This window comes from Ischnura elegans, chromosome 9 (assembly GCF_921293095.1).
Source record: "Ischnura elegans chromosome 9, ioIscEleg1.1, whole genome shotgun sequence".
Classification (NCBI taxonomy): Eukaryota; Metazoa; Arthropoda; class Insecta; order Odonata; family Coenagrionidae; genus Ischnura; species Ischnura elegans.
In genome coordinates this window covers 91,311,210-91,337,397 of record NC_060254.1, presented here as the reverse complement: position 1 = coordinate 91,337,397, position 26,188 = coordinate 91,311,210, and the positions used below count along the sequence as shown (strand labels likewise).

The following is a 26,188-nucleotide window of genomic DNA, read 5'->3' as shown; positions in this document are numbered from 1 at the left end:
AGGCAATATCTAATGGGGAGAAAACTGCGAGACAGACAAAATATTTCATATAACCATTTGCCAATGAGGATTTGCTGGTCTTAAAACCTTTATTGTAGTATCAATTCGGATAACCAAGACCCAGGATGAAATCGAGCTCCTGTTAAAAGCCAAATGTTTCCATTTCCCTAATAAGGCTCAACAGACACCACATGAGAGATAAGCTTAACAGAGCAAACAAAATTTCTCTTCTACATCATTTGCCTATGTCTTCCAAGGCAGTTCTCCCATAATATCCGAAGAAATACTTTATTACACATTTTCAATGTCTCAAAAGTACATGTAAATAAATTTTGACAAATTGGGGCAGAAATGAAAACCCTTCTAAGATGCACACTTTTTTTAATGAAAAACTGTACATAAATAACTTATCACACCAGAAATTCCTTTTACGAAAAAATATTCTAATAAGAATTAAAAAAGTGGAAAATAAGAGAATAGGTCACCTAACAAATTCTCTAAGTTTTCCAGCTTGAGCTTGTGTAACTGGTAAGCATCTCTTCTTAGACGAACAAGGCAAGTAGGAGACTACCAACTGCACTGCATGATACATAGCACATTCATTCCCACATTTCAAAAAAGATTCTGAATAAATGCGATGGTGGTTGGCGTAACATGGTGAAACTCCTTCATGATGCACAAAGGTTAAGAAAACACTTAGCTGTTTCACAAAATAAAATATATTGCGACCGGTTTCGATACAGCGTATCATCATCTGGCCAGATGATGATACGCTGTATCGAAACCGGTCGCAATATATTTTATTTTGTGAAACAGCTAAGTGTTTTCTTAACCTTTGTGCATCAAGATTCTGAATGTCAGACTATTCCCATTCCAATTCCGTTGGATTTCATTTCCCTGCTTTCCAGGTATGAGGTCACCCTGCTTAAACAAGACGAAAGTGTTCTAATCCGTAAGAAAAATTTCAGTTGGCCTCAATAACAGGAGAGAACATTGATTTGGATGATCCTATGGGGAGGTTGTCTACATTTCCAGCAACTTATGAAACCCAGATTTATTTCAGCTTCAAGAGTTGGATATGGCCATCAGGTAGTTATAAATTAGACTGAAAAACTACAGGCAGGAAATATGATGTAGACCATGTTTACACACGTGTTGAAACGGCTGAGAATATTTCATTGATATGAACAAGTGTTTGTGGCATACTCGGAATATATAGGAATTGAAACCTGTTACAGGTCTGCAAAGAAAATTTATAAAAGGAGGAATTTCTTTTAAAGAAAATAATTATGACATTAGTTTAACAAAATGGGCTGGAAAAGGACTGTAATTAATATATCCTCATGTGGCCACTATGGATGTTGGTATTTAGAGAGAATGTTGGAGGACAAACATAAAGCGGGTGTAAGTACCTCTCTTCATCATTAATATAATATTTATCACCCACATAACACAGGCCCATCTAGGACCAGAAGGAACTATGCCATTGCTATTACATAGCAATTCAAAGAGCTATGGACACAAAGGAAGCATGTGAATTAGCAAATTGAACACCCCTCGAATATATTGTGATGGTCAACCAACTGTCCTTTGGCTGCTTCAACAAAATCCACGATCAACCCATTTTTCCCAGTGAATCAAATTTGGAACAAAAATCTTGATCTCAAGAATCAACTAAATTTTTTACAATTATATGACTTCCAGGGGGGACTTTTAGCAGGGGGTAACATGAATACTGCAATCAATTCAATTTTACTGCTCCCCAGCCATCATTTTCTGAACTACAAGAAGCAGAATTTATAGTTTAAAATTTCTTATGCTACGAATATTGTATTTTGAATTATAATACTTTTTCATACAAGGATATCGATTTTCTTGCTGGTCATTATATCGTGCAGAATATCTATTTTATAATATAAGAAAATTTGATAAAATGTTTTCCATGCTCACCTTGTTATTCTGACAAAAAGAACAGCGTTCCATTTTTGGAACACTAGGAACGGGTGGGTACACCCTTTTTATCCATATTATAAATTTTAAAACAATCGAAATCCAGGTCCTTGTGGAACCAAGTTCACAAGTTTTTAAACTGAGTGTAACATCATTATTGTGTTTCAGTGGTCGTGTAGAAAAAGAGTACAATGTCGCAGGACTCATCTGGATCCCCATCTAGCAGCCAGACTGTGTGAGATCTTGCGGTAGAGAGAAGCATTCAGAGCAATGACGAACCACAGAAGATATTTTCTCATTAATTTCATTGTGCCATTATTTATTCTATTTCAACTGTTGGTACTTTGCTAAAATACGTTTTATAAAAAAAACCATCAGAAAAGTAAAACAAAAAGGTTTCCATATTTTGGTAGCAAGACTACCTTCAACAGATTAAAAATTACTTATAATGTATATATAATACATTGAATAAGTACTTAGAAAATTGAAAGATCACAAAGAAATGACGAGAGCATATATTTTTCTGTGTGAACCATTAGGCTTTTAGATACAATTTGAGCCCAGACAAGGAAAGCAGGAAGGTCGCACCAATTCAGAATTTGGCCTCAGAGCAACAGTAATTCTAAATTTAGTGAATACATATTTTGCAAAAAAATTACTCCATTTAAAAATATATGTAGACAGATTTTCCTCCCTTGTAAATCTGGTAGATAGGATAACAAAATTAGAATACGGGTAATAACAAAATAAGGAACAATGATGAAAAATCATTTGGAAGGTTGGCCAATATCCTAAGTAGAATAAAGGTAAATTAAGAAGAGGAAGCTATGACTATCAATCAGATACTTGTACTACACATTGGTGGAAATATTGAAAAGAGAACGGTTCTTTTGATAAGTTCATGCGAAACAGTATTTCTGTTTGGGACTGCCAGAAGATAAGTTGTTGAAAAGAAATAATTGCCAATAACTCAGCCACATGTTGTCACAATGCAACCGTTTCGTGGGAGTGGATAGGTTGATGAAAAAATTGAAAACTCTAGGATATCTATTAGATGGAAGAAGTGGCGGGGGCCCTAATTCTGCTTTTGTTTGGATACCCGTCATCACAATCCATGGCAGTTATTCGGGAAAACCATCAAAGATCTTGATTATATAGGATTCTAAAGGCATGTTGTTCAAGTATATTTGAAGAAATATGGCAGGCTAGCTGCTAAAGGAGGGATACCCAAGTCATCGAAAACTTAATTCTACAAATTACTAGTAAGATAATGTAATATCGCACCACCCATTGGATTGCTAATGCCACTAAACAATGTACCTACATAAATAATTATCAGGAGCCTCATCACTAAAGCTTACGCAAATATCGGGCAGGGCAAAACATGGGAAATTAGTCAGCCAAATGCACGATGTTTGCCTGTAAATAGAGATGTACAAATGGACTTGGAATAAATGTTCACTTGCGAGGGAACTTTGCAAAAGAATATCTCCGTTGACTTCTTGCATCATCTTGCTTACAAATAGAGGGATGGAAAAATAGTCTCCATGATGTCAGAATTCTAGAATGACAAAATGGGAACAGCATTGAAAGGCAAAAATGAGACTTAAGTGTTTGTGTGATACTTTACAATAAATTCATGGCTGGGGTGGATCTCGAGGACCTAATGTTGCATTTGCACCTTATGAATATTGAACAGCATAAAAAGTGCAGTTTCCTATCGAACAAATGAAGTTATTTAGGACACTGGAATGTTGCAGTCCTGAATTCTTAAGTTATTCACGGGGAAAACATGGATAAAAAATAAGCCCACTAATCATTTCGCGTGCAGCTGGTCAAGGGAATATTTTCGAAATAAAGACTGAAAGAAATCCAAGGAGAGCCCCTGCAGCAGAGAAGAAATCAAAATCCAAAAGGAGGCCTGCAGTCTATGCCAAGCATGGGATAAGATGAGACAGCGTGTACTGGTGTGAACAATGAGCGGTGTGATAATGCTTGGATTGCTTCGAACCATGTCACACGAAGCAGAGTTACTATGTTATAGTCATTTGAATATCTCCATGTTGACGTACGAAACAAAAAATACCTATATGAAATAATTCGGTAATAACAGAACAGCCAAAGAAATGAGTGAAGTCATGAATTTCCATGTAGGCAAAACTGGTAATCATATCAAAAATATCCAATTGTGTACAAAATTTTCACCCCTTTATCACTGATGAACTGTATTGTGTAATTATTTTCAAAAAATGCATTGCATGTTAGAGTGAGATACAAAAAACAATATTTATTCTAACATTTGGAAAAATTTTCATGTACAAATGCATTATTATACAAAAGTTAAGATTATTCAACCAAAACGATCGTACATTATAGATGTTTAAAACTACTGAATAATGGCATACGAAATACACGAAGTCAATTAAATCTCATCCAGCCAATGGGATGGGATTTAATTTAATGTCCACCGTGCTTGATGTTCAAATTCCCTGGTGCAATCTTTCCAGTAATTATTTAACTGAACTCTGGTAAGCTTTTCTAAGAGTGGTTTATTACATTTTCATATATTTTCAGCATCTACCAGAGCTTGGAATTCAGAAAAACTATGTTCATTCATTAATTTCTTTAGAAAAATTCGTGAATTTATTTAGGTTCCCACCACGTTTTAGAAAAAGCCTTGTCAAGAACAAGGAAACTTAAAATTTGAGCAGTACAAATAACTGGTCTACTTCAAAATAAATGACACCACAATGTTGTGAATTGTCAGCTCAACTGTCGAAAAATTTACTTTGAGGAAATTCATTTTAGTAAGATAGAAATAGCATTAATAATTTTCCGCACTTGTTTCAACGTTTACACATCATTCTGACATAAAGCTCTTGCGAATGGCATGTAAATTTCAATAAATAAAAGATCGTAGCACTTTGCCACAAGAATTTTTAATGCGTACAACGCGTTTCGGCTCACTGAGCCATCATCTGGTACAAGAAATTTGAAAATCCCTTTTATACCCTTGAGAAAGGAGGGGGGATAGGGGAGGATTTGACATCTTTGAGGAAGGGGATGGGAACGGGCGTATTAAGTAGAGACAGTGGGAAAAGATACAACAATGGGATGTAGGGAGGAGGACACGTTGGAAGGAGGACTATAGTCATAACTGTAAAATAGCGACACGTGGGGAAGAACCATTGAAAAACAGGGGGGGAGTAGGGTAAAAAGGGAGACCGTGTGTCTTTAGAAAGGGAGAGGAGTAAGTAGCAACGCACGAAGAGAGGCGGGGGGGGGGGGGGGGGGGGGAAAGGAGTGAATTTGGGTTAGTTGAGGAGTGAAAGTTAGCGGGGGTGCAAGGGAGGAAATTGCCAGCAAAAGAAAATGGTCAAACACAATATGCAGACAAGGTGGGCAGGCAGACAGGAAACAACCCATGGATGTTGAGGCCAGTTAGGCGTGGGTGAAGAAAGAATTTCACCATTCGTTTTCGGGAAGGGTATCTTAAGGAGAGGAGAGTGGGTAAAAAACACTTGTTCATTCATGAGCATATTCATATCACTCTGTACAATTTCGAATTGCTCTAAAACATCAAGTCTTGTGCCCTTACTTTCAAAATGTAGAATTTCAGGTTGAAAATGACAACATTGCAAAGTCTGTAGTAGGTGTTTGGCGAGAAGTGACGTTTCATCCCATTTTTCCAGCACCTTCTGTTCTTTCATTCTGGTAATGAAACTTCTGCCTGTTTGACCGATGTAACACAAGTTGCATGATTCACAATTAACTTCGTAAATGCCAGATTGATGGATGGAATCTATTTTGTCTTTGTTACGACACAAAAATTTACCGTGAGTAGGGGTTGTAGAAAGAAACATTGAATTTATTTTTGGGGAATTTGCGAGCAAGCCTATTTGAAAGATCCCCACAAACAATAGCCGGCACCATTTTTTAGATTTCTCTGTGATGAGGGGAAGGGAGCAAAGCTGTGAAATGGCTCTCGTTTTCAACTTTCTCTGAAGTATTTTGGTAATAATGTTTACACTATAGCCATTTGAAACTGCAATTGACTTAATATTGGAAAGCTCACAATTGAATTTCACAACATTTAACGATAGATTAACCAATCTCTGCAACTTGGAATGAAATGAGGATAATTTCTGGGAGGTTGGATGGCAAAAACTTCTTGTGGAAAAGTGCTACGATCTTTTATCTATTTAAATGTCTAACTTCCACCAATTGAAGCCTGAATCTGTTGAACTTATTCGGCATGTAAATGTTTACAACAATCGAGTGCAAGACTAGTTTGCCATTACGAAAAAGTCATTCTATAAGGAGTACTGGCCTGATATTCTTATGTAAAATGGTTAAGCATTAGCAATTTTAGAAGACTCAGACATATTTCAGCAAATAAAAGGCAAAAACATCCAGGACTTTTAAAATCCAACAGATATGATACACCCTAGAGAAGATTCATATCCTTTAAAAGGATAATTATAATCTAAACTTGAATTTGTGCATTTTTAATGACAGCAGAGATCATTGAGATCAGAAGTTTCCACTAAGCTGAAAAAGGATGATTACATTAAAATAACCATCACTGAACTTAAACAATTTTTCTTTCTCAATCATGTATGTACTCAAGACAGATCAAGGAAAGCGAGATAATTCCATTCAATGGACATCAAATTTCAAGCTGCACCCATTCCTGATTTATGGCTGTGGTAAAACCAGCCTAGATATCTTGGGAGTTTTTGTCACAAAACATCCACCTTTGCCAATGTTTAAAGTTGAAAAACACTCATTTCTTCCATGAAAGATAAGGGCACTCTGCAATGAGAAAAGAAGCTAGCATAAATAGAAGTAAAAAAACTTATCCCACACAAATTTAAAATTAGTACTGCCTCATAAAAATGTTTCTATTTTCATTATTTCTCAAATAATGTAGGTAAGTAATTTTGAAATCATAGGCTGATTCACAATTATGTATGGTAATGGTCACTACACTACAATATGTACCAACCAGTAAAGTATCCGGCATTCCCCTTTCACTTCATATTCACTTTTCACCTTTCAACAAATTCAGCAGAAATAATGTTCCTATAAGATAAAAATATAATCTCCATTAGCACAAGTATAGATTATAATTAAAATAAATTATGGCCATTATTCTCATAGTATTTTTTACTTTCATTTAACTCAAATAATGTAGGTAAGTGATTCTAAATCATTGGCTGCACATAAAGGTCCACCATAACACTAAAGAGAACTTACCTATTAACACCATTCCAAAATCTATTCCAGTTACAAGCACCATGGCAGAAAGAATGTCAACAGATACAGCTAACCTGGAAAAGTATTTGGTTTTGCAAACATCAGAACAGTGCAACAATGGAATTGCAAAATAAAATATTTCTAAAGCCTCATAGAAAATTTCTTTCATAATATACTCAAATAATGTAGGTAAGTAATGCATCAAATCATAGGCTAATCTATTGAGTCAAGAACAAAAATGAAAACTGACCTCACAATCCTCCCCTTACAGATATCATTAGCTGTTATTATTCCACTTCAGTAAAAGATGATGATCCTGCAACAGCAAGAAAGTTGTCAGACATTAGCACATGCTAACAAGAAGTTAAGAGGAAATGAAGAGCTCAAATCCTCATAATATACTCTTTTCATGATACACTCAAATAATGTAGGTAAGTTGTTTAAAATCATAGGCATGCATAGCACAGTAACTCATTAAAAGAAAAGAAAGCATACCTCATTAGTCCACTGAATTCAGCCGCCAACTGTATTCCATCATATCCATCAAAACAAACATCAATTGTAGACCTGAAAAACAAGCCTTTATATCAATTAATTTCATTCTGTAACATCACCACTAGAGAGAAGTAGTAGAAATTGGCTGAATGAAGCAAATAAAGCTTACCTTGCACGCTCTCAGAGATGGCAACTGCATTTATGTACACATCCAGGATATAATACACCATTTAACTTAGCCTTTTAATTTTAGATGTATAACAGGTAATAATGGATTAGAACAAATTTTGCTAATGTCAATTTAAACACTTGAAACTCTTACAAAAATCCATGTCTGTCGGAATTGTCTGCCCTATCAGCACACTCCCATTACATAAAGAAAAGGTTTTTCCCACTATGCTGTGAGTGAAAACAATCCCAAGAAACACATTGCCAGAGCCTTGAACAACATTAGTGAGAAATATGCAATTATATAAAAATAAGACACAGGAAGGACTACTACGGAAATCAGTTGATGATCAGAGGAGCAAAGGAATGTCAACCATCATTAAAAAATAGATTTTCTTTAGTAAACACAAAAATGAAAAAAAAAAAAATATTTTTATAACCAAAATATTAACAAGTGCTGACAATTAACTTTGCATCCAGGGCAATTTTCTTGCAAACAATGTTGCGGTTTCGTTGAGGAAAATGAAACAATCATCAATGTGAAACGATGTTTATTTGTCACGCCACTTACAAACCTTGCTTTTAATTGTAACCATAGGATCGAATTACATTAGTGTAAGGCTCAACTCTTGGGGCCACCTTATCTGTTGCCATCTTGGTGATTTTCTGCAAATATTAAAATGCGAAAAATAAGAATGGAGATGGAAATGATTATCCATTTCACATGAAATAAAACTTAATAATTACAGTTAATACCATAACATTCGAACATTACAAATTAATGTAATATCCTGCAATATCAATATGCAAATGCAAGGTGCATAAAATATCAATGCAAGGTCGAACCTAATAAGTATTTGCTCTACAGGGACTTTCATCTTAGCACAAAATGAATTTCTCATCACTTAGCAGAACAACAAAAAACTTCCAATCAGTAGAGAGAAATCAGTAATAATCAGTAATGTTTGAGGTTTAAGATTAGTTTGGGGATGAAAAAGACAAGATATTATGCAAAATAGAGGCAAATCAAAATTGAAATACACACTTTACGATAATTTATGCCTTAAAATCTGCTGCTAAAATACTCACATAACATTCAATAATGTTGAAAACAATTCCCACATATATAGAATTCCCACATAGTATGAAGAAAAATGATGGTAAAAATCATAGTAATAATTTTTTGGCATGCATTACATTTTATATTGAAATTATGTAATTTAGCACTGAGAAGTGCTAAATTTTAGGCCTCAATTACTTGGTATTATCAAGTGTTGACTGTATACATAGATAATTTTTGGTATGATATGTGGCAGTACAATAAATAAATATGTACCCACACGTTTTCCTTCAATGACGATGAACGTCATTCAAGTTCTGACGAGGGGCCTTTAATATACTCCATTTACTGACCAATGAATCTACGTACGAGTCATCGGTGGAGAATGGAGATGAAACGCAAATTTGAATAGTCAATGCGGATCTATAATGAATAGTAGCACTAATACTAGATCTAATGTATGCAAAAATTGCAAAACAACAACATGAAAGCATAAGCCCATTAACACTTGGTCAACATACAATAAAATGAAATTTAAAAGCCCAACTTCAATGAATGAGGCCAGCTGAAGTAAGTTAACACAGTAGATTACAGTCCACTTCAGGTTTGCTCTCTGAGAGGAGAAATTAGTAACAAATATATATTCTTGAAAATATACTAGCTCAGGCAAAAAGAGCTCCACCATCAGGCAGAACGCTTTAGAGCAGTTCCCAGTCAGCTATGCATTAAATTTACAATACCAACACCGACGCCGATTGATACCAGAGTTAGGTCAGAAAAGTGGGAACTAAAACATTTTCAAAACCCCGAAAAGGAGGTGGTTGATAAAAGAAATAAGCCTTGATAATAGAATATGCACACATCAGGGAATACATATGGCTGCCAATAACTCAAATTTTATCAAATCCATGATGATAATGATAGCATATTCATGTATCTATTTGTATTCGTTTCAGAATAGGCCGCTAACAGCAATAATTCCAAGATTACTGCTTAGTGGTTATGTTTTTCCAAAAATCAAGTGCCCGATAGACAAAGAGTTCACTTTATGTCTTGAGGACGAAAAGTCCTCTGTAGCTACCGGCATCCTCATCTTAGGCCACTTAGTGGGCCAATGGACCGTTCGCTGAGGGTGCATTGACCCTTTTTGTCATTCAGGATTTATAATGCTTTGATTGGAGCAATGCTTTTTTTGATTTCCATGCTTTTAATAGTTCAAATTTAGCGCATTAAAAAATTATCAAGTATGTTATGGCGGTACATCATATGTTGCAACTTTTTCATTTTTCAAGAACAGTAGGTTTTCATTGTTAAATTGTATATTTAAAAATTAGCAATAAATGTTATTCAACTCATTCATAAAGAAGAGCCAAGTCGTTTTTATTGAAATTCACATCGATATAAATATATTTTTGATGCTAATGTTTTAAAATTTTTCACGAATAAGTAAAAATGGCTGGATTTTTCGGTAGGGCTTTAAATTTAGCAGCCGGCACTCATAGTGTTAAGTCAAACTTAATTCAGGAGAGTAAAATTGAGGGAATTCACGTCATACAGGGACTAATTGCAGTCTTTGCGTAAACCGTCACAAAAGCATGAAAACCACATGTGCTCCGACAGCTCTTTTCATGTAATCACCATTCAAATCTTTAATCTTTGGCTGCTAGGTGTCGGACACTCCTTGAAGATATGTGAATGCAGCACCTTATTGACTTGTTTCAGTGAGTTAAATCAATAATTACAACTAATGAAGCGTAGTCCACAAAATTTTTCTGCTATAAAAAATTTTGTAGTCTTCATTTCACAAATACATACAAATGTAATTATAGCTAAAAAAAATGGAAGTGTAGTTTTTGTGCCTGACTCATACTGTTGTCATAGAGTTAATTCAAAACTGGGCTTTAATTTAAAATTCAACATCTTCATAGTAGGGTGGTTTCCTATTATTTTTTATTGCCTAAATCGAAAGATTATTACTCCTGAAGTATGTATTTCACGCTTTTAGATTTTTAAATGACGATATCTATTTTTCGCGATTAAATGAAAAGTGAAAATTTTCAAGCGCGCGAAAACGCGACGCGTAAGTAGGAATTATAGGAAAAAGTCCGTGCGACGCATTTCTGGTTCCCCCTCCCGCCTTGTGAGGTGACCTTGATCGAGGCTCTGAGCGCTGATAGGACGCACGATGCTAGCAGGTAGCCGAGTACCTTGCTGGCTGGTAGCGCTTGGCTTAAAAAAGGTTTATTAATACCTTATCAAACGAAGAAAACTTTCCGACCTAAGCCAGTTTTAATAGGTGATTATTAAGACATGTTTCCCTGAGCCCTGTGCCTCATGCATGCATTGGTAACCTCAGACGATGTATAACTCCTATCCTCTCGTGTAGAAACTAGGTCCCTGTGACATCACGTGGAGTGGAATCGCATGGGCGCCAATCTGGCCTTTTTCAAATGAGGATAAAATTTGACCCTTGCCTAGTATTACAACGAATTGGATCAGTGCATGTGCAACTGAATGCTTCTCAATTTCACATGTTCACTGCCGCTTCGGTCACAATGACTGAAGAATGAGCTGCTTCTTTGGCCTCTCGCAGCACGCCGTTGGTCATAGCTACTTCAGAGCCGGGTACATGATGTGACCAACACAGCGCACATGGCCGAATACACACCAAAACTCAAATGGAAAGGATCCAAGCATTACAGCAAAAGTAAAAAGATAGACATTTGGCGCAATTGAATGGGTGAATTCTCTAAAAACCCGCGGAAGGGAATGTGTTAGAGGGCAATGCTAGCTTTAAATTAAGGAAAAACTGCAACCTCCAGTATGAGGCAGTTTCATGGATTGGCTACCTTATTATGTACTCGTTAATGCAGTTGGTAGGGAAATAATAGCAGCAAATCACACACAAAAGCTGCTCCGTTGCCCACTTTCCAATAACATAGTAATCACGAGGAAAACAATATGCATCAAATGCTAATGAGAATTCATGGCAACAGCCTTGAAGCAAACAGTACCACTGTTACCACTCCACTTACGTTAAGGATTTTCCTACGGCGGAGGTCCAGGATGCTCTTTATCTTCCTCTTAGCCTCAAGTGTCCTAACAACATGCTGGTACTTCCAGCCCACTTCATGAGAAAGACGGCCCAGGTGACAATACTGCAAAAAAAATTTCAATCACATGAGCACTGATATGATAGGTGAGGAGATAATTCAAATATTAAACTAACTCCCTGACTCTCCCGACTGTTTGGTATTATACATTTAATAGAAAACTAACCTCAAACAAAAGTAAGTAAAGTAAAACCTCTTTTCATCATAATGGAGGGGACCAAATTTTGGGCAATTTGATGTATGGAGGTTCACTAAGAAGAGGTTTAGTAATAGGCACCATTCTTTAATATCCTTCGGAAATGAAAGGCTCTACTGTAATTTAAACCATTATATATATGTGTTTAAACAAACATGCATGCATAAGTGAACATATATTTATTATTAAATAATTACAAAAAGAGAGCTCTATTGCATGTTTTTACTATGATTCGTGAGAATGCGATGTGATCTCTCTTAATTCATCAGTCACTTAAAATGATTAGGATAGTTGGATATCTTTTTTCTTATTTACTATAAGCTATGCTCTCATATGGAACAAAATGGCCACAACTAATGGTTTACGTGAAAATTACAGCATGTTAAAGGCGTACAAGAAAAAAATAAGCAAGAAACATTTATTGCTGAAAATGTCATTCCATGTACCTAATCGCGGCTGCATTAATGGTCTCGAGTTGTCTCTGTATGATTTGCGGAGGTAGTTAGGCCATCTGGGGGATGTCTCCTTGGTACGATAAGTGGAGGTTTTTCGAGATAAAGAGATTCACTACATAGAGGCTTGCATATAAATTTACATGTAAATCTTATGGGACCGTAAGGGTGGTATGAAGTATGGAGGTTTATGATGTTAAGAGGTTCACTACATAGAGGTTTTACTGTAATTATAATTAAAAATTAAACTGTTACATTTGTGAAGCTTCACATTAATAACAATGAGTAAGAGATGTTCAAATAAGGGAACAAACCTTGCGTCCAGGTTTCAAGCAGAGTACTCGCATGGCCCCCGGAACAACCAACTTCTTGCGCCTGTCATATGGAGGTGGGCAACCGTCGTATGCCTTCACCCTCCGCAAAGCATCCTTGCCTCGCTGTGTCTTATGTGGAAGCATGCCTGATGAAAACAACATCATACTATTAGCTTCAGTGTCCAGAGGAAAAATTAAGACCCAAATACCTTTTTAACTTTCAAACTGAAAGTGGAAATATGTCACTGAGTACTACAAGATATTTTACAAGTAAAGAACATTACGCCATGAGGAAATATATCCTCGGCTGAGTACTCCAATCCGAAAGCTTGTGAAATTATTACAGACTAAAGATTTTCACTCTTTACCTAATTCCCTGGGTTACTCAGGTTAGATCACACAGACTCAAAAACAGAACGAGTTGAAATATTGCCTTTTATGGCACAGAAAGCTGAATCAATCAGTCACCTAATAACTTGACAGGTTTAAGAACTTTATCGCATGAATAAATAGTAGCGACATTTGTCAAAAAGGCATGATTTGATTCAATAAAAATTCAAAATTATTAGTTTGTACCCTGTAAAAGAAAAATGAGTTTCAAAGCTAAATCACATTAACGGGCTCGCCACTCATATATCATGCTAATGAAATGCTCAGACTGACACTATTTTCAAGACCATTCAAAGACCATGTCACCAAATACTCAGAATAGGTTAACCATGGTTACTCACAATTATTTCTCGATGCTAAATATTTTCTAAGTCACAAACCACAACAAAATATGAAGACAGACTTACCTATAAAATATCACAGAAGAATGACCAATCTTGGTACTTTAACATGACTTTTTTTCCCAGCAGTTTTCTATGACTTACCAGAAGATCGGTCACCCAGAATGATATGTTGCAACGGTTATCAAGAAGAGTTTTTGGGAAAAATTTTCAAGGATCTCTAAAACCAACTAACATCGAAAAAGACAACGCAAATCTTCTCAACTCTACAGAAGAGGGAATGGAGTCGAGATGTAATGGAGATCGCAAAAGAATTTCCTACACCTATCACAAACCAGTAAATTCATTAACATTCTTTAAAGTCCTCCATGGAATGAAATTAGATTGTGGGTAATTTTTGCCTTTAGAGCCAGACGCATACAACACAAACGTATACGACTGTCCCGCTGGTCATTAATGATTCTATGAATATTCTTGAACCCTGGTAAGCGAATGGATGGTGGAACGAAACGATTGAAAATTTGCGCGCAGTTTAATTAAAAACGGTAGCACTTTGCCACTAACCCCAGTTACGACAAATCTCAGTAAAACACCGGCCCTTCGTCCTCAAACGCGAGCCATGTGAGGATTCATCCCGAGAGGAAACCACTGAGCAACAACGTGGCTGCCACACTACATTTTCCACGCAACAGGAGCATTTTCGTAACACCAAGCAATCCTCAGTAATTTAAACAGAAGTTCATGCAAAACCATGATAGCAAGATTATCAACATCGACACCAACTCGTGAACGATTTCCATCATTGCATTAATAACGTAACGCTTTCCCACATAAACGGACACACATGCACTGGAACTTAATAACCAAGTAGGGGTGAATGAAAACCAAAGGATGATTTGCAATTACCTCTCACTGTACGCCAAAAGATCTTAGCCGGTGCTCTGAAGTGGAAGGGGCCTCGTGCTGGGTTGACGTTGCATCTTTTTCTCAAAAACGCCAAATACTTCAACTTCGTCCTAGAATAACGATTTCATTGTAAAAGGCATTGCAAACGATAAAAACAAGCGCCAGACACAACGTAAGATAAGGCTGAATGTGTCTATCACAATTCCAACCCACAACAAGATTTGAAATGCTACTAACACATTACTACTTTAATGCCGAATCGTCAATTACCTGAAAAAATTACCAGATATGTTTATCTGTTCACATCTTAAAATTATAACATTGTTTCCCTGAAGGGCTGTTTTCGCAACTATCGCCGCCAGACGTCCTAGAAGATGGCCCTTCCCATCGATGACGATGGGCTGCAAAATAAAGACATAAAAATAATAACTTCTTAATCAAGCCTAGAATAATAGCCATGAATTTCACCAAAGATAAAAATTTCAAGGCATGCATGAGACACCCGATTCAGCGGTCCACGTGTGCAACATATGCCAATTTTATTACAGAGAAATAATTTAGGGAAAATTGATAATTACAGGGGGGCAAATAAGATTACACAATTACTTCGTTAAAATTTGAGGACAAATAAAGATCTAAGTATAGAATTTCCGAATTATTATTCCGGGCTCACCTTGTCACTCATTCCCACCATGATTGAAAGAGGGTTTCCACGGGATAACGCAAGGACTTCAATTGACGAACGAAAAAGGCCACCAAAAAAACAAAACAATATCGTAGCGTCTGCGTGCGTCTTCGACATTAGCCCGCTTGAAATATGGGAAATGCCGGGTTATATGGTATAGTTTTGATAAAAATTGATTAGGTTGGACTGATGTAGATTATGTTTTAATTCAAAAAAAGGAAATGGATTACGATTTCAAAGTGAAAACTTCTAACGAGAGGACGAAAGTCGAAGATCTGTTTGATTATGAGGGGTGCAAAGTTGGGAGGGGAACATACGGTCATGTTTACAAAGCTCGTAGAAAAGACGGGTATGTTTTTCCTATCTTGCTTCGTGTATTACGCTGTATTATACTTGATTTCATCAATTTATTGTATTCATTGCAGTTCGGATACAAGGGATTACGCTTTGAAGCAAATCGAAGGAACTGGGTTATCCATGTCAGCCTGTAGAGAAATAGCAGTATGTCTAAATTATTATTATCGTTGCTTGAAGTAAAGTGGTATTTCCCATTCACTAACGGATGTGTCTTTTTACTACAGCTCCTCCGTGAATTGAAGCACCCTAATGTAATAAACCTAATAAGAGTTTTCCTTTCCCATAACGATCGCAAAGTTTGGCTCTTGTTTGACTATGCTGAACATGATTTATGGGTGAGTGTTGATTAAAATTCGATGTTGGTTTTGGTATCGCGGAATCGCATGTATTAATTCTTAATAATTATCTGTAGCACATCATTAAATTTCACCGGGCAGCTAAGGCTAACAAAAAGCCTGTGATGGTTCCTAAAGGAATGGTGAAGTCCCTTTTGTACCAAATTTTAGATGGAATTCACTATTTGCATTCTAACTGGGTTCTTCATCGAGATTTAGTAAGTATTTTGTCATTTTGAGGATTTATTGAGAATTTAAAAACAAACAGTTAATGAATCATAAGTATGCTCTTATTCAATATTATAGAAACCGGCCAATATTCTGGTGATGGGAGAGGGTCCCGAAAGAGGAAGAGTCAAGATTGCAGACATGGGATTTGCTAGGCTCTTCAATGCCCCCCTGAAACCCCTGGCAGACTTGGATCCTGTGGTGGTTACATTTTGGTATCGAGCTCCAGAATTACTTCTTGGGGCGAGGCATTATACCAAAGCTATAGGTAATAGCGAGTTGATTGCTGTTAGATTTTGTGTAATTTTCAATCCCAACTCCGGATAAAGGTCTGGAGTCTGTTATTTTCAGTAATTGCATTTTATGGTATGTTTCTTTCTAATAAAATTTCTTTGTTATTAATACTCCTGTTTCATAATAGATATTTGGGCAATCGGCTGTATTTTTGCGGAACTTCTTACCTCTGAGCCCATATTTCACTGTAGACAAGAGGACATAAAGACAAGTAATCCTTATCATCACGATCAGCTGGACAGGTATACAAGATTTCTTATCGAGTTTTTTTATAATATTAAGCCCAATCTGCTGTTTCTCTGAACTAAAATTTTCTCTCTAGGATATTTAATGTAATGGGATTCCCTCTCGAAAAAGATTGGGAAGATATAAGAAAAATGCCTGAACATCCAACTTTATCCAAAGATTTTAAACGATCTAAGTAAGTGCTTTAATTGCTTTTTTTACTAAATCAACTGCTATTCTTGTGTTAATTTCATGGGAATTTAATTGATTGTGAAGCAAATTATGAATGAACAACTCAAACCTTTTTCAGTTATGCTAATTGTTCCTTGGTGAAATATATGGATAGGCACAAAATTAAGCCAGATAGCAAAGCCTTTCATTTGGTAAGTTCATCTCTCACCTCCATATCAATATTGCAATGGAATTAGGACCAAAATTTTGTACCCACGTTAGAATTGTTTTATCAATTACACTGCCATGCACAAACATAGTTCATTGTTGTATACAATGTTTGTGAATGTTCACTGTTGTGAACTATGATTGTGCGTATCATTCCAATAAATGCCATTTATTATAGCTCTATTCGTAAGTAATACTTCACCAAAATTAGAAAGAGGAATATCATTGTAGCTATTCAGAAGCCTAGTGTGTGTTGCTTATGTCATCCTACCTTTACCCTCCTATTCCTCTGGTGAATAATAGTTAAGAAATATTACATTATCCACCAGCTCAGTGCGAACTGGATTTTTTTTTCCCAGAAATACAGTGGCATTTAATTTTTATTCTGTTTTAAGTGATGCTCCGCAGAGAGTGGATGTTTGTCGCAAGTGGTTTGCCTGTGGGCAGCAATGTTAATTTCTGTTACCATAATGTAGTGTCTGGGCACTAGAGAAAGCTAGAAGCTGTCGGATTAAAGCTGGAAAATATTCCGATGGGGAACAAGTTGTGAAAACAAATTGTCTTTCAGTTGCAGAAGCTGTTGCTAATGGATCCTACGAGGAGGATAACTTCAGAATTAGCTATGCAAGATGCCTACTTCCAAGAGGATCCCCTCCCTACTCAGGAGTAAGTTCCAAAGCTCTTATGTGACCACTTTTTCGTTTGGCTCCCTTATTTAATATTTTCAAGTCTTGAGTTCATTTTATAAGGGTTATTGAACAAAGGAAATATCAGGAAACTGAGGTATTCCCTTAAATTTGATCTAAATCTCAATTTAGTCTCGCAGGCAAGCTGCCTCAGTGGACATGTAGTGAGAGGTATTAGGACATCAGCAATTAACTTGTTCATGTAAGTTAAGTTGTGCTCAGTAGCGGAGACTGAAAAAATGCAACGGGGGGGGGGGGGGGGGGGTGAAAGATATCTTGAGTTACCTTTAGTTTTATCATAATAAAAAATAATCAAGTCTCATGCAAAGTTTTATTTAAAATGTTAATACACATAAACAAGACAATGTCATCATACGATATTAAAAAGATACAATTGTTGTTCTGCAATGTTTGGCAAATAGCAATAGGGGCGTGTGCTATTGTAAGGTTATTCAACTATGTCCTCTGATTTATTAAAGCCCCTTATTGTTTGAGGGATAATAATTTTAACTAAGTATGTATATGTGGAGCTTCGGTAATTCAAACTTGGTCAAACAGCTTCTGTTGCAAAGAAAAAATCAGATGAAATGAATGCTTTTACATCTGTGCATTCAATGTCAGTTTTGAAAGTGAGTAATTGAGATAAGTGCATTAATCTTTCAATTTATCTGATCCTATGTACATATCTATTAGTTGTAGTTAAATATGAATGGCCATCTATGGCATTGAAATGAGTTCATTTTTTAAAAATCCAGGCGATGGTATTGTCTTTGGGGTTTGGTCGCAGCTGTTGTCAGTCTAGTGTGTACTTCAATTGGTACTACTCCATTGAGAGAAAATTTTGAGAACATACATTTCATATTCATCAAATAATTAATTAATCATCATTTATATAACCACTTTAAATTTTAAACCTGGTTTAATGGAGTGGCTTATTTCTGTTAAATCTTATTTTTTAGGATTTGACCGCCACAGTACCCAGCTTATTTGACCAATCAAATTTCTAGAACCATTGCAATGACCTGTTGGTTACCATTCATTGAAGTACATATATTTTTTACCTTAAGTTGCTCACCCCTAAGGATTATGGCTCATTTCCCCTCTCCCTTCAGAATCCAGTATTTCTTTTTTCCCCCTCCTTGTGAAGCAAAATTGGTGAAGTATATGAATAGGCACGTTAGCTACCCATACAGCTGCTAACCTAAGACTTCCCTTTACCAAATATTTTGCCACTCACATCTTGTGCCATTTCCACACAATCAGCTACCCCTGACTCAATCATAGTATCTGAATTTCCAGACTTAGCATGATTTCCTGAAAGAGTTAACTGTTGGGGAATTCTCAGATTTAATAATGGCTGTATCTCACTCTGAGCTCAGCAGAAATAATGAAAATTTCAAAAGTTACCCTTGAGCTGTCCCTCTTACATCTTGGCATTGAAATAATTATTATGTAATAGAAAATCTAAATGCATTTCAATCCCCCTGTTCTCATGCTCTGCTGCCTATTGCAGTGTATTTGCCGGGTGTCCCATCCCATATCCCAAGAGAGAGTTCCTTACCGATGATGACCAGGAGGACAAGTCGGAGTCTGCTGTGAAGGCAAGACAGCAACAACAGGCAGCTGCTGCAGCAGCCGCCGCCGCAGCTGCAGCGAACGTAAGCCGAGGGGTTGGAGGGGGGCACTGGTGGGCCCCCGTACTGCCCCCTGCCCACAAAAAATAATCATCTACATCGCTTGCTTGAGATTAAAAATTAATTGGTCCCTCCATTCATAACAAAGAGAGGCCCTCTTACGTTGTCTCTTCACCATTCTCATGAGCGTGGACAATATTTTTTGTTTCTGTGACATTCAGCATTGAAAACAGTAGTCTTCATTTTAATCAAGGCCTTTTGATAAAGCGAAGCAAGCACATGTTATCCATAGCTTCCAATGCAAGTGATGTGTGTTTGCTGATGGCATTGAAGGGATGCAAAGGGTGCATCCAGAGAAAATTTAGTTTTCCTATGAGTTCCTGTTGTTGTCTTCGATGAGAGAAAACTCTCCTCCCTGCATTAGTGCGCAGGTGTGGAAGCACCCAAGTTGCGATTGGCAATGGAGCTGGCTCCTCTCGCCACTGGGAAGTGAGTGGTGCGTGTGACCATTGATGGTGCTACAGAAGTAGAAAGAAAGATAGGAATATATTTTCAATGGCTATGGTGATGTTACTATGTTGAGAATTTAATTTATAAGTGAACATGGCTGAGATGTGGCCTTGCAGGACATGTCATATTTTTTGAAGTTATAATAAATAAAGTGAAATGGTAATTGTTTCAAATTATTGTTCAAATCTTTATGGCACTTCAGAAGTGCAAACCTCAAGTCTTTATTCCCTGAGCATGACTATATTCTCACTCCTACTTAATTCAATCAATACATTCCATCTTGATATTTCTTATTTCATTTTATGATATTTTCAAACCTTATCAATTAAGTTGCGTTGATGAGATATTTTTGGAAACATCCATCTAATGTTCAACATGAAAATATCATCTTCCTTAAAATTTGAGCTATCAACCATGGCCTGCTGTTTTGCAATCCATAACCTGAGCAAAACAAAAATTGCCACTGATGTTGCATAACATTTTTCAAATCACAGCTGAAGTTTCCATTAAAATATTTTTCAACGGTGACTAATATGAAAAGTAATTCTTAATAATTTTCAACCATTAATTTTTTGGTTGAGATAGAGCAATGCTTAGTTTCAAGCAGATTATTTTTTACAATACTGAATTTAAATTATGTATCCTAACTTGGCCAAGGGTGAAATAATGATATATCATCCGTTCGTGTATGTGGTAGTTTATTATCTTAGCTCTTCTGTATTCAATTTGCTGTAAAATCACCACTCCCTCACTAACCAATTGATATTTTTGATCTACTAAATTGTTGAATGGAATAGGTAGATGGGAGTATATTTTAATGGAGAACAGGAAGTTACCAAGAAGGGGATGGATTTTTTTTTTCATTATATCATCTACATGCTCTTTTGAGTTTTCCATGTTATTTTCTGTATTAGTATAAGGTGTATGGCTGCGTAAATTAGTGTTGTCCTTGGGAATTGAGGTATATTTTCTGTAGGACAAATATGAAAAAGATACTGCTTGGATTTGAAGTATTGTGCCCTGTAATGCTTTTAGCATCCTAAGTATGTTATCTTTATTGATTATCGTTGATGTTCAGTAATTTACAAAGTCAAGGTGACCAATCCCCGTCATTCAGAGGATGATAGCAGCTTATCAAGTTACTGTACTTATTAATCTTAACATCTTCATGATCTATTTTCATTAAGTTTAGCCTTGCAGTGACATGAATGTTAATTAATTATTGGATACTTAAGTCTATATTACTCTTGCTTTAGTTTCTTTCATGCATGGCGATATTGCTTGGAGTTATAATGGGTGGAAAAATTCTTAGCTCTCTCGTGTGTGCATTTTTAATGATAGTGCTAATGAAAGTAAGTCTCACGTCCATGAGAATAATATTTTTATTTAAAATACTTGGTGTCATTACAAATATTAAAACCATAGTTTTCCTGTTGTGATGTCTATGTATGTCATGGAATCTTGGTGTGATTATTATTTTCAAATTATGCTTATATTTTTAAGGACCTTGTTGCGTTTTCCAATCTGATTAAGTGTGCACGCTATCACTCAGCCAGCCCACTTACTCCATATGTTTTAATTCTTTGGGATATTGTGTTCATTTTATTGCTTGCTATTTAAGCAAGTTCACAAAATTCTATATTGGAGAAATTTGCACCGGTCACTGTATCTTCAGTATCCAAATTTAATTTCACAAGCAAATAGTTACATTGTCTTTCATCCTTGCAATTACCCTTCAAATATATGTGCTGAAAAATGTTTTCATGGCTAGGAAAAGCTAAGTCGGACAATTATGCTCAATGATCACTGTTAAATATCCTGCGTCTCAGCTTTGATTGCAGCCCGAGGTCTTTGCACCCTAATAGTCCAGGTATAGATTGTGGAGGTAGAGCATAGTTTTCAGAAGAAGTCAGATTTCAAGTGAACGCTATATGAAGAGTTCTTGAAGGGCAGCAGTCCATCCATTGAGTGTCATGATGAAAAAATTAAAATGAAATTTCCATTTAACTAATTGAAAATGACCTTACCTCTTCCAAGCCTTGGCACCACCTAAGTATAACTAAGCACCTACATTTGAAAGCCTGCTAATGACTAAGTACATTATTCAAGAGAGATACTCCGATTCAACTGAATTCATGCTTTTTTTGAGAAACACAACCACATTAGTCCACTTAAGCTAATGTAAGTAATCCTACCCAGTTTAGATGTTTATACAGCTGTTAATGTATTTTCTTTTAGTGCACAAGGTTTCATGATCTGAATTTATTGGTCATGTTCAAGCATTTTTCTTTGATTAGAAATGGGAATACAGGGAACCCTGTTTACATAGCAAAGTGTACGGAAATTTTCAATACACCTTTATTATTAACCGTTAACTGCTGGATCAAAGTTACAGTGGTTGCCCTTCACTGCCAGATATAATTCTGATTTGCACTTAAATTTAGCATGTCTATACAGGCATGCCTGGGAGTGAATGGAGCCTTTTCCCTCATGCCTTACAGACACGCTAGGCATATAAAGGCTAGTAGTCTGTGGGCATAGACTTCTTCTCCCATAAACTTTATGCTGTAAATTATGAATGCCATTCATTTGTGATTCTGCCTGATTACAATTAAAAATGACTTTACTGTCCCTTCCCTTAACACGTTGCGTACGGATGGCGAGAATTCTCGTCATTTTTTTCCCGAACGTTCTGGACGGATGATGAAGATTCTCATCATTTAGGCGTGTCAACCTAAACAATTTTAAAGCGTACAATACGTATTCGTTCGTACAATTTCAGTTGTTGTTCGTTATTCATAATGAATTGATGCATCATAACGTTTGATTGGGTAAAGTTATATTCTAAACATTAGCTTTTTAACCATGGCGTAATGCCTTTGGTTCAACAAGTTTAAACCAAAGGCATTACGCCCTAATAGGCACATTCCAATCTCAACACCTCCACCCATAATTCTTAGGAATTTAAATACCCCGGTACGCAACGTGTTAAATAGGCCTAACATGAGTCCTGCTGTTCCCCTATAAATGGTCTTTATTCTTCTCTATGCTTAATCTGTGTCGCATGCATATACTCACCTGTGCCCACTCTTCTTCTATGGCATACATTGAAAACACTTCTAAGCTTTTGATGATTTCACCAACACTAACAATGCATGATGTGCATTGTGATCTTTCATTTTAAGAGTTCAGACGAAACTAAAAGGTCCCAATTGCTCATCTAGTAAGTTCATAAGATAGTGAAACGCTAAAAATCTTTCAGTGCTGTTTTAGCCAGTTATCACAGATTAATATCTAAGATGATTGTGGTTAAACCATCAAAAAATAGTGATTCATTCACCGCTGATGATCTAATTGGTTCACTCACATTCTTACCTCATCGATCGCATCAAAATTCTCATCCCATTGTTTTCCTGTTCTTAATTTTGGGAAATAGGGCAGTGGGAATCAGGGAAGCGACCAAAGCAACCAGGCCAAGAGGGTACGTCTGGGCCCTCCACCTCCCCCTCAGCAGCAACAGGGTGGTGGAAACAATGGTGGTGGTGGGGGAGGTGGAGGTAACAATGGCGGCTCAAGCGCAGGGGGGCAGTCGAGTGCAGGTGGGGGCAGTGTGCAGCAACAACAGCAGCAGCAGCAACAGGAACAGTTCCATCACGTCCAGTCGCAGCAGCAGCAAGCCCAAGCTCAGGGGATGATGTTCAGCTCTGGACCAGCAGGTGGTGGTGGGGGACCTCAACAGGGAGGTGGATCTTACGGACAGCGTTTTTAATGTGAAATTGACAGTCTCATGACTGGGAACATAGGAATATGTTCCTCTTTTCTACTCAGTGTCGACTTTTGTGATTGTGCTATCTTCAAAGACAGTTTCCTGGCGATAGACAAATTCTAAGAAGTTGAACACAGACACAGTGGAATACATAGTGCTGAATAATTAAGTGAAAGCTCCAGGTAGGGAAGTTATTGTAGCAATGAAATTTTTATTCAGTTAATCGTGTGTTACATGTATTTAATGAAAAACCTTATGGTAGGGTTGGTTTTTAAGCTTAGTAGGGATCTTTATTTATCTTTCAATCATATTATTGTGGCTGAGACTATTTTGCAGAATAGTCTGAAGATGTAATTGGTTACCAAATAACCACTGAAAAAACTGTCAAAATATTCCTATAGCTCTCCAGTGTTCTTGAAACTCCGGCATGAGAGAAAGTTCATCGACTCATCAGAAGCAAAAGAAAATTATGTACTTGTTAAGATACCTTAGCTTTATATGAGTCACTCTTGATATAGCAGAATGAATAGTAGATGGCAAGAAAGGCATTGTAGAGGTAAAGACAGCTCATGCACATAAGGCCTTCACGTTGAAGTGTGTGTACAATAATGCTTTGATGGGTATCTAGTTGATTTCTTTACTCAAAATCAATGTGGTCAATAATTTTTTATGAAAATCTAATTTATCTAATGATCATATGATAGAATTGTATCATGAATTTTATTAATGAAATGCAGTATCAGAATGGATGCTTGAGGTGATCATATTGGTATATCCTGCAGTCTCATCATATGTGGTGGGTCTGAAATATTTCTTGTATGGTTCACTGGTAAAGAGATATATATGAGTATATAAAAGAAATATAAATTATGAATTGAAGGTGCAGTCTTCAAAATATTTACGTGGTTCTTTACAATAATTTAAATTCTATTAATGTCTAGCTCTTCACAAGAGCTGTGTTCATCCAGGTATGACACTTTGTGCATTTAATGCCTATACAGGCAGTATTCATTTTTATGCTTATCTGTTTTATCTGTTATTTTACCTAAATCATGAAATTTCTCAAGTACTGTAAATAAAAATTTTACACTTTTACTCAGCATTCAGATTTCCTGACAGCCTGTCTAGTACCAGGGATTACATTACGGCATGGTATAAAATTAATTCACATTACCTTACCTTAATTCACAGTACCTTACTTAAAACTAAATAAGCACTAATGAATTACTGCACTACAATTTGTGTCAAAATACTGTTCCATTCCATACTTTCATCAGAGTATTTCAATCAAAACCAGAAATTTAAAAATGCACCACGTATATAAAATGAAAATATTTAATCTACTATTTTTAGAAGCATGAGGAGTATATATACAGAGGGAATAAGGAACGGTTGGAGATAGGAAGGTTATACTTCCTACCACAGCACTAAAATGGCCAAATTGCAGTCATCATGTTATATAATATACATCTCTGAGCCAAAATGACTAGGAATACATGTTAAACAATAAGGTAACAAGCTACATCACTGGGTACTGTTTGGTACATCACAAAATTAGTAGAAAAGTGACCAACTTCACACATCAGAGGCCCTTTGGAACTGGTAGGTTATGTGAAAATAATTGAGGCAGGTTAGATGTAATGGATAGACATCTTAAATTAATGAAAAAGAGATGGCATTTTTCCGCAAGTTTTTTGCACAATGTACAGCACATTTTGACCGTTAGGTCATACTCAAGTACATTGCCCTGTACTGTATGCAGGGCTGGGCAGTACTTCAAATAGAAGTACATATTTTTAAATACATATGTATGTACTTGGTATTTAAAACACACAACCTTAATGTATCTTGTATTTCAAATACAGATTTATGGTATTTTCAAATTCTATTATAAAAAATAAATAAATACTTTTAAAGTAGCTCTGATAATAATTCTGTAACATTATGCTTCAAATATTACTTTGCCTTTGTTAGAATCCTTTTCTTCATGTTTGCAACTATCCATAATGTGCCAAGGCAGGATATATCTTTTAAGATCTCTTAGTTTCCATACTAATGGTTTTTGTATTTTAAAAGGTATTTAAAGTACTACTTTGTAGTTTTTTTTTTCAAGTACCCAAGTCAAAGCTACGTATTTTACATTTCAAATACATTTGGAGTGGTATTTTGTATTTCTAATTCTCCTTGGCTTGTATCTTGCCCAGTCCTGTACTGTATGTTACACAGTAAACTTGTGGAAAAATGCCATCTCTTTTTCATGAGCACTGCTAGGCCGTATTTCACCATTCAATAAAATGAACAGTTCAGCAGCCTATGGTACTTTTAGTACATTATCAAAGGAAAAATACTAGTGAGAATTATAGGTGTCCAAAGTCCCAACCATCATTCCCGCCAAAGATTCAAAAAATCCTCTAACATGAACATA

At 36.2% G+C, this 26,188-nt stretch overlaps 2 protein-coding genes, 1 long non-coding RNA gene and 1 other non-coding gene across 4 annotated transcripts; 1 reads left to right on the top strand and 3 right to left on the bottom strand.

Moving 5' to 3' along the window:
- Window positions 1–5,873: 5,873 nt before the first annotated feature.
- Window positions 5,874–7,692, bottom strand: LOC124164882. Its single transcript, XR_006866109.1, has 4 exons — window positions 7,460–7,692; window positions 7,210–7,283; window positions 6,959–7,035; window positions 5,874–6,765 (listed from the first exon to the last, which is right to left on the bottom strand). It is a non-coding gene; the product is annotated as an uncharacterized LOC124164882 (long non-coding RNA).
- On the bottom strand, window positions 7,352–7,426 carry LOC124166155. The gene has a single exon (XR_006866420.1). It is a non-coding gene; the product is annotated as a small nucleolar RNA SNORD34 (small nucleolar RNA).
- Window positions 7,693–8,408: 716 nt separating the features above from the next.
- Window positions 8,409–15,417, bottom strand: LOC124164881 (60S ribosomal protein L13a). The gene is made up of 6 exons (XM_046542104.1): window positions 15,318–15,417; window positions 14,915–15,045; window positions 14,645–14,754; window positions 13,008–13,153; window positions 11,968–12,090; window positions 8,409–8,538 (listed from the first exon to the last, which is right to left on the bottom strand). Exons 1-6 carry the CDS (start codon window positions 15,336–15,338, stop codon window positions 8,455–8,457), a joined length of 615 nt encoding a protein of 204 aa, XP_046398060.1. The 5' UTR covers window positions 15,339–15,417; the 3' UTR covers window positions 8,409–8,454.
- A 19-nt stretch (window positions 15,418–15,436) lies between these two features.
- LOC124164880 (cyclin-dependent kinase 8) lies at window positions 15,437–24,858 on the top strand. The gene is made up of 11 exons (XM_046542103.1): window positions 15,437–15,678; window positions 15,755–15,830; window positions 15,911–16,021; window positions 16,099–16,239; window positions 16,328–16,517; window positions 16,671–16,785; window positions 16,866–16,964; window positions 17,079–17,151; window positions 17,736–17,833; window positions 19,367–19,511; window positions 23,434–24,858. The coding sequence occupies exons 1-11, from the start codon at window positions 15,551–15,553 to the stop codon at window positions 23,764–23,766; spliced, it is 1,509 nt and encodes a 502-aa protein (XP_046398059.1). The 5' UTR covers window positions 15,437–15,550; the 3' UTR covers window positions 23,767–24,858.
- The last annotated feature ends 1,330 nt before the right edge of the window (window positions 24,859–26,188 follow it).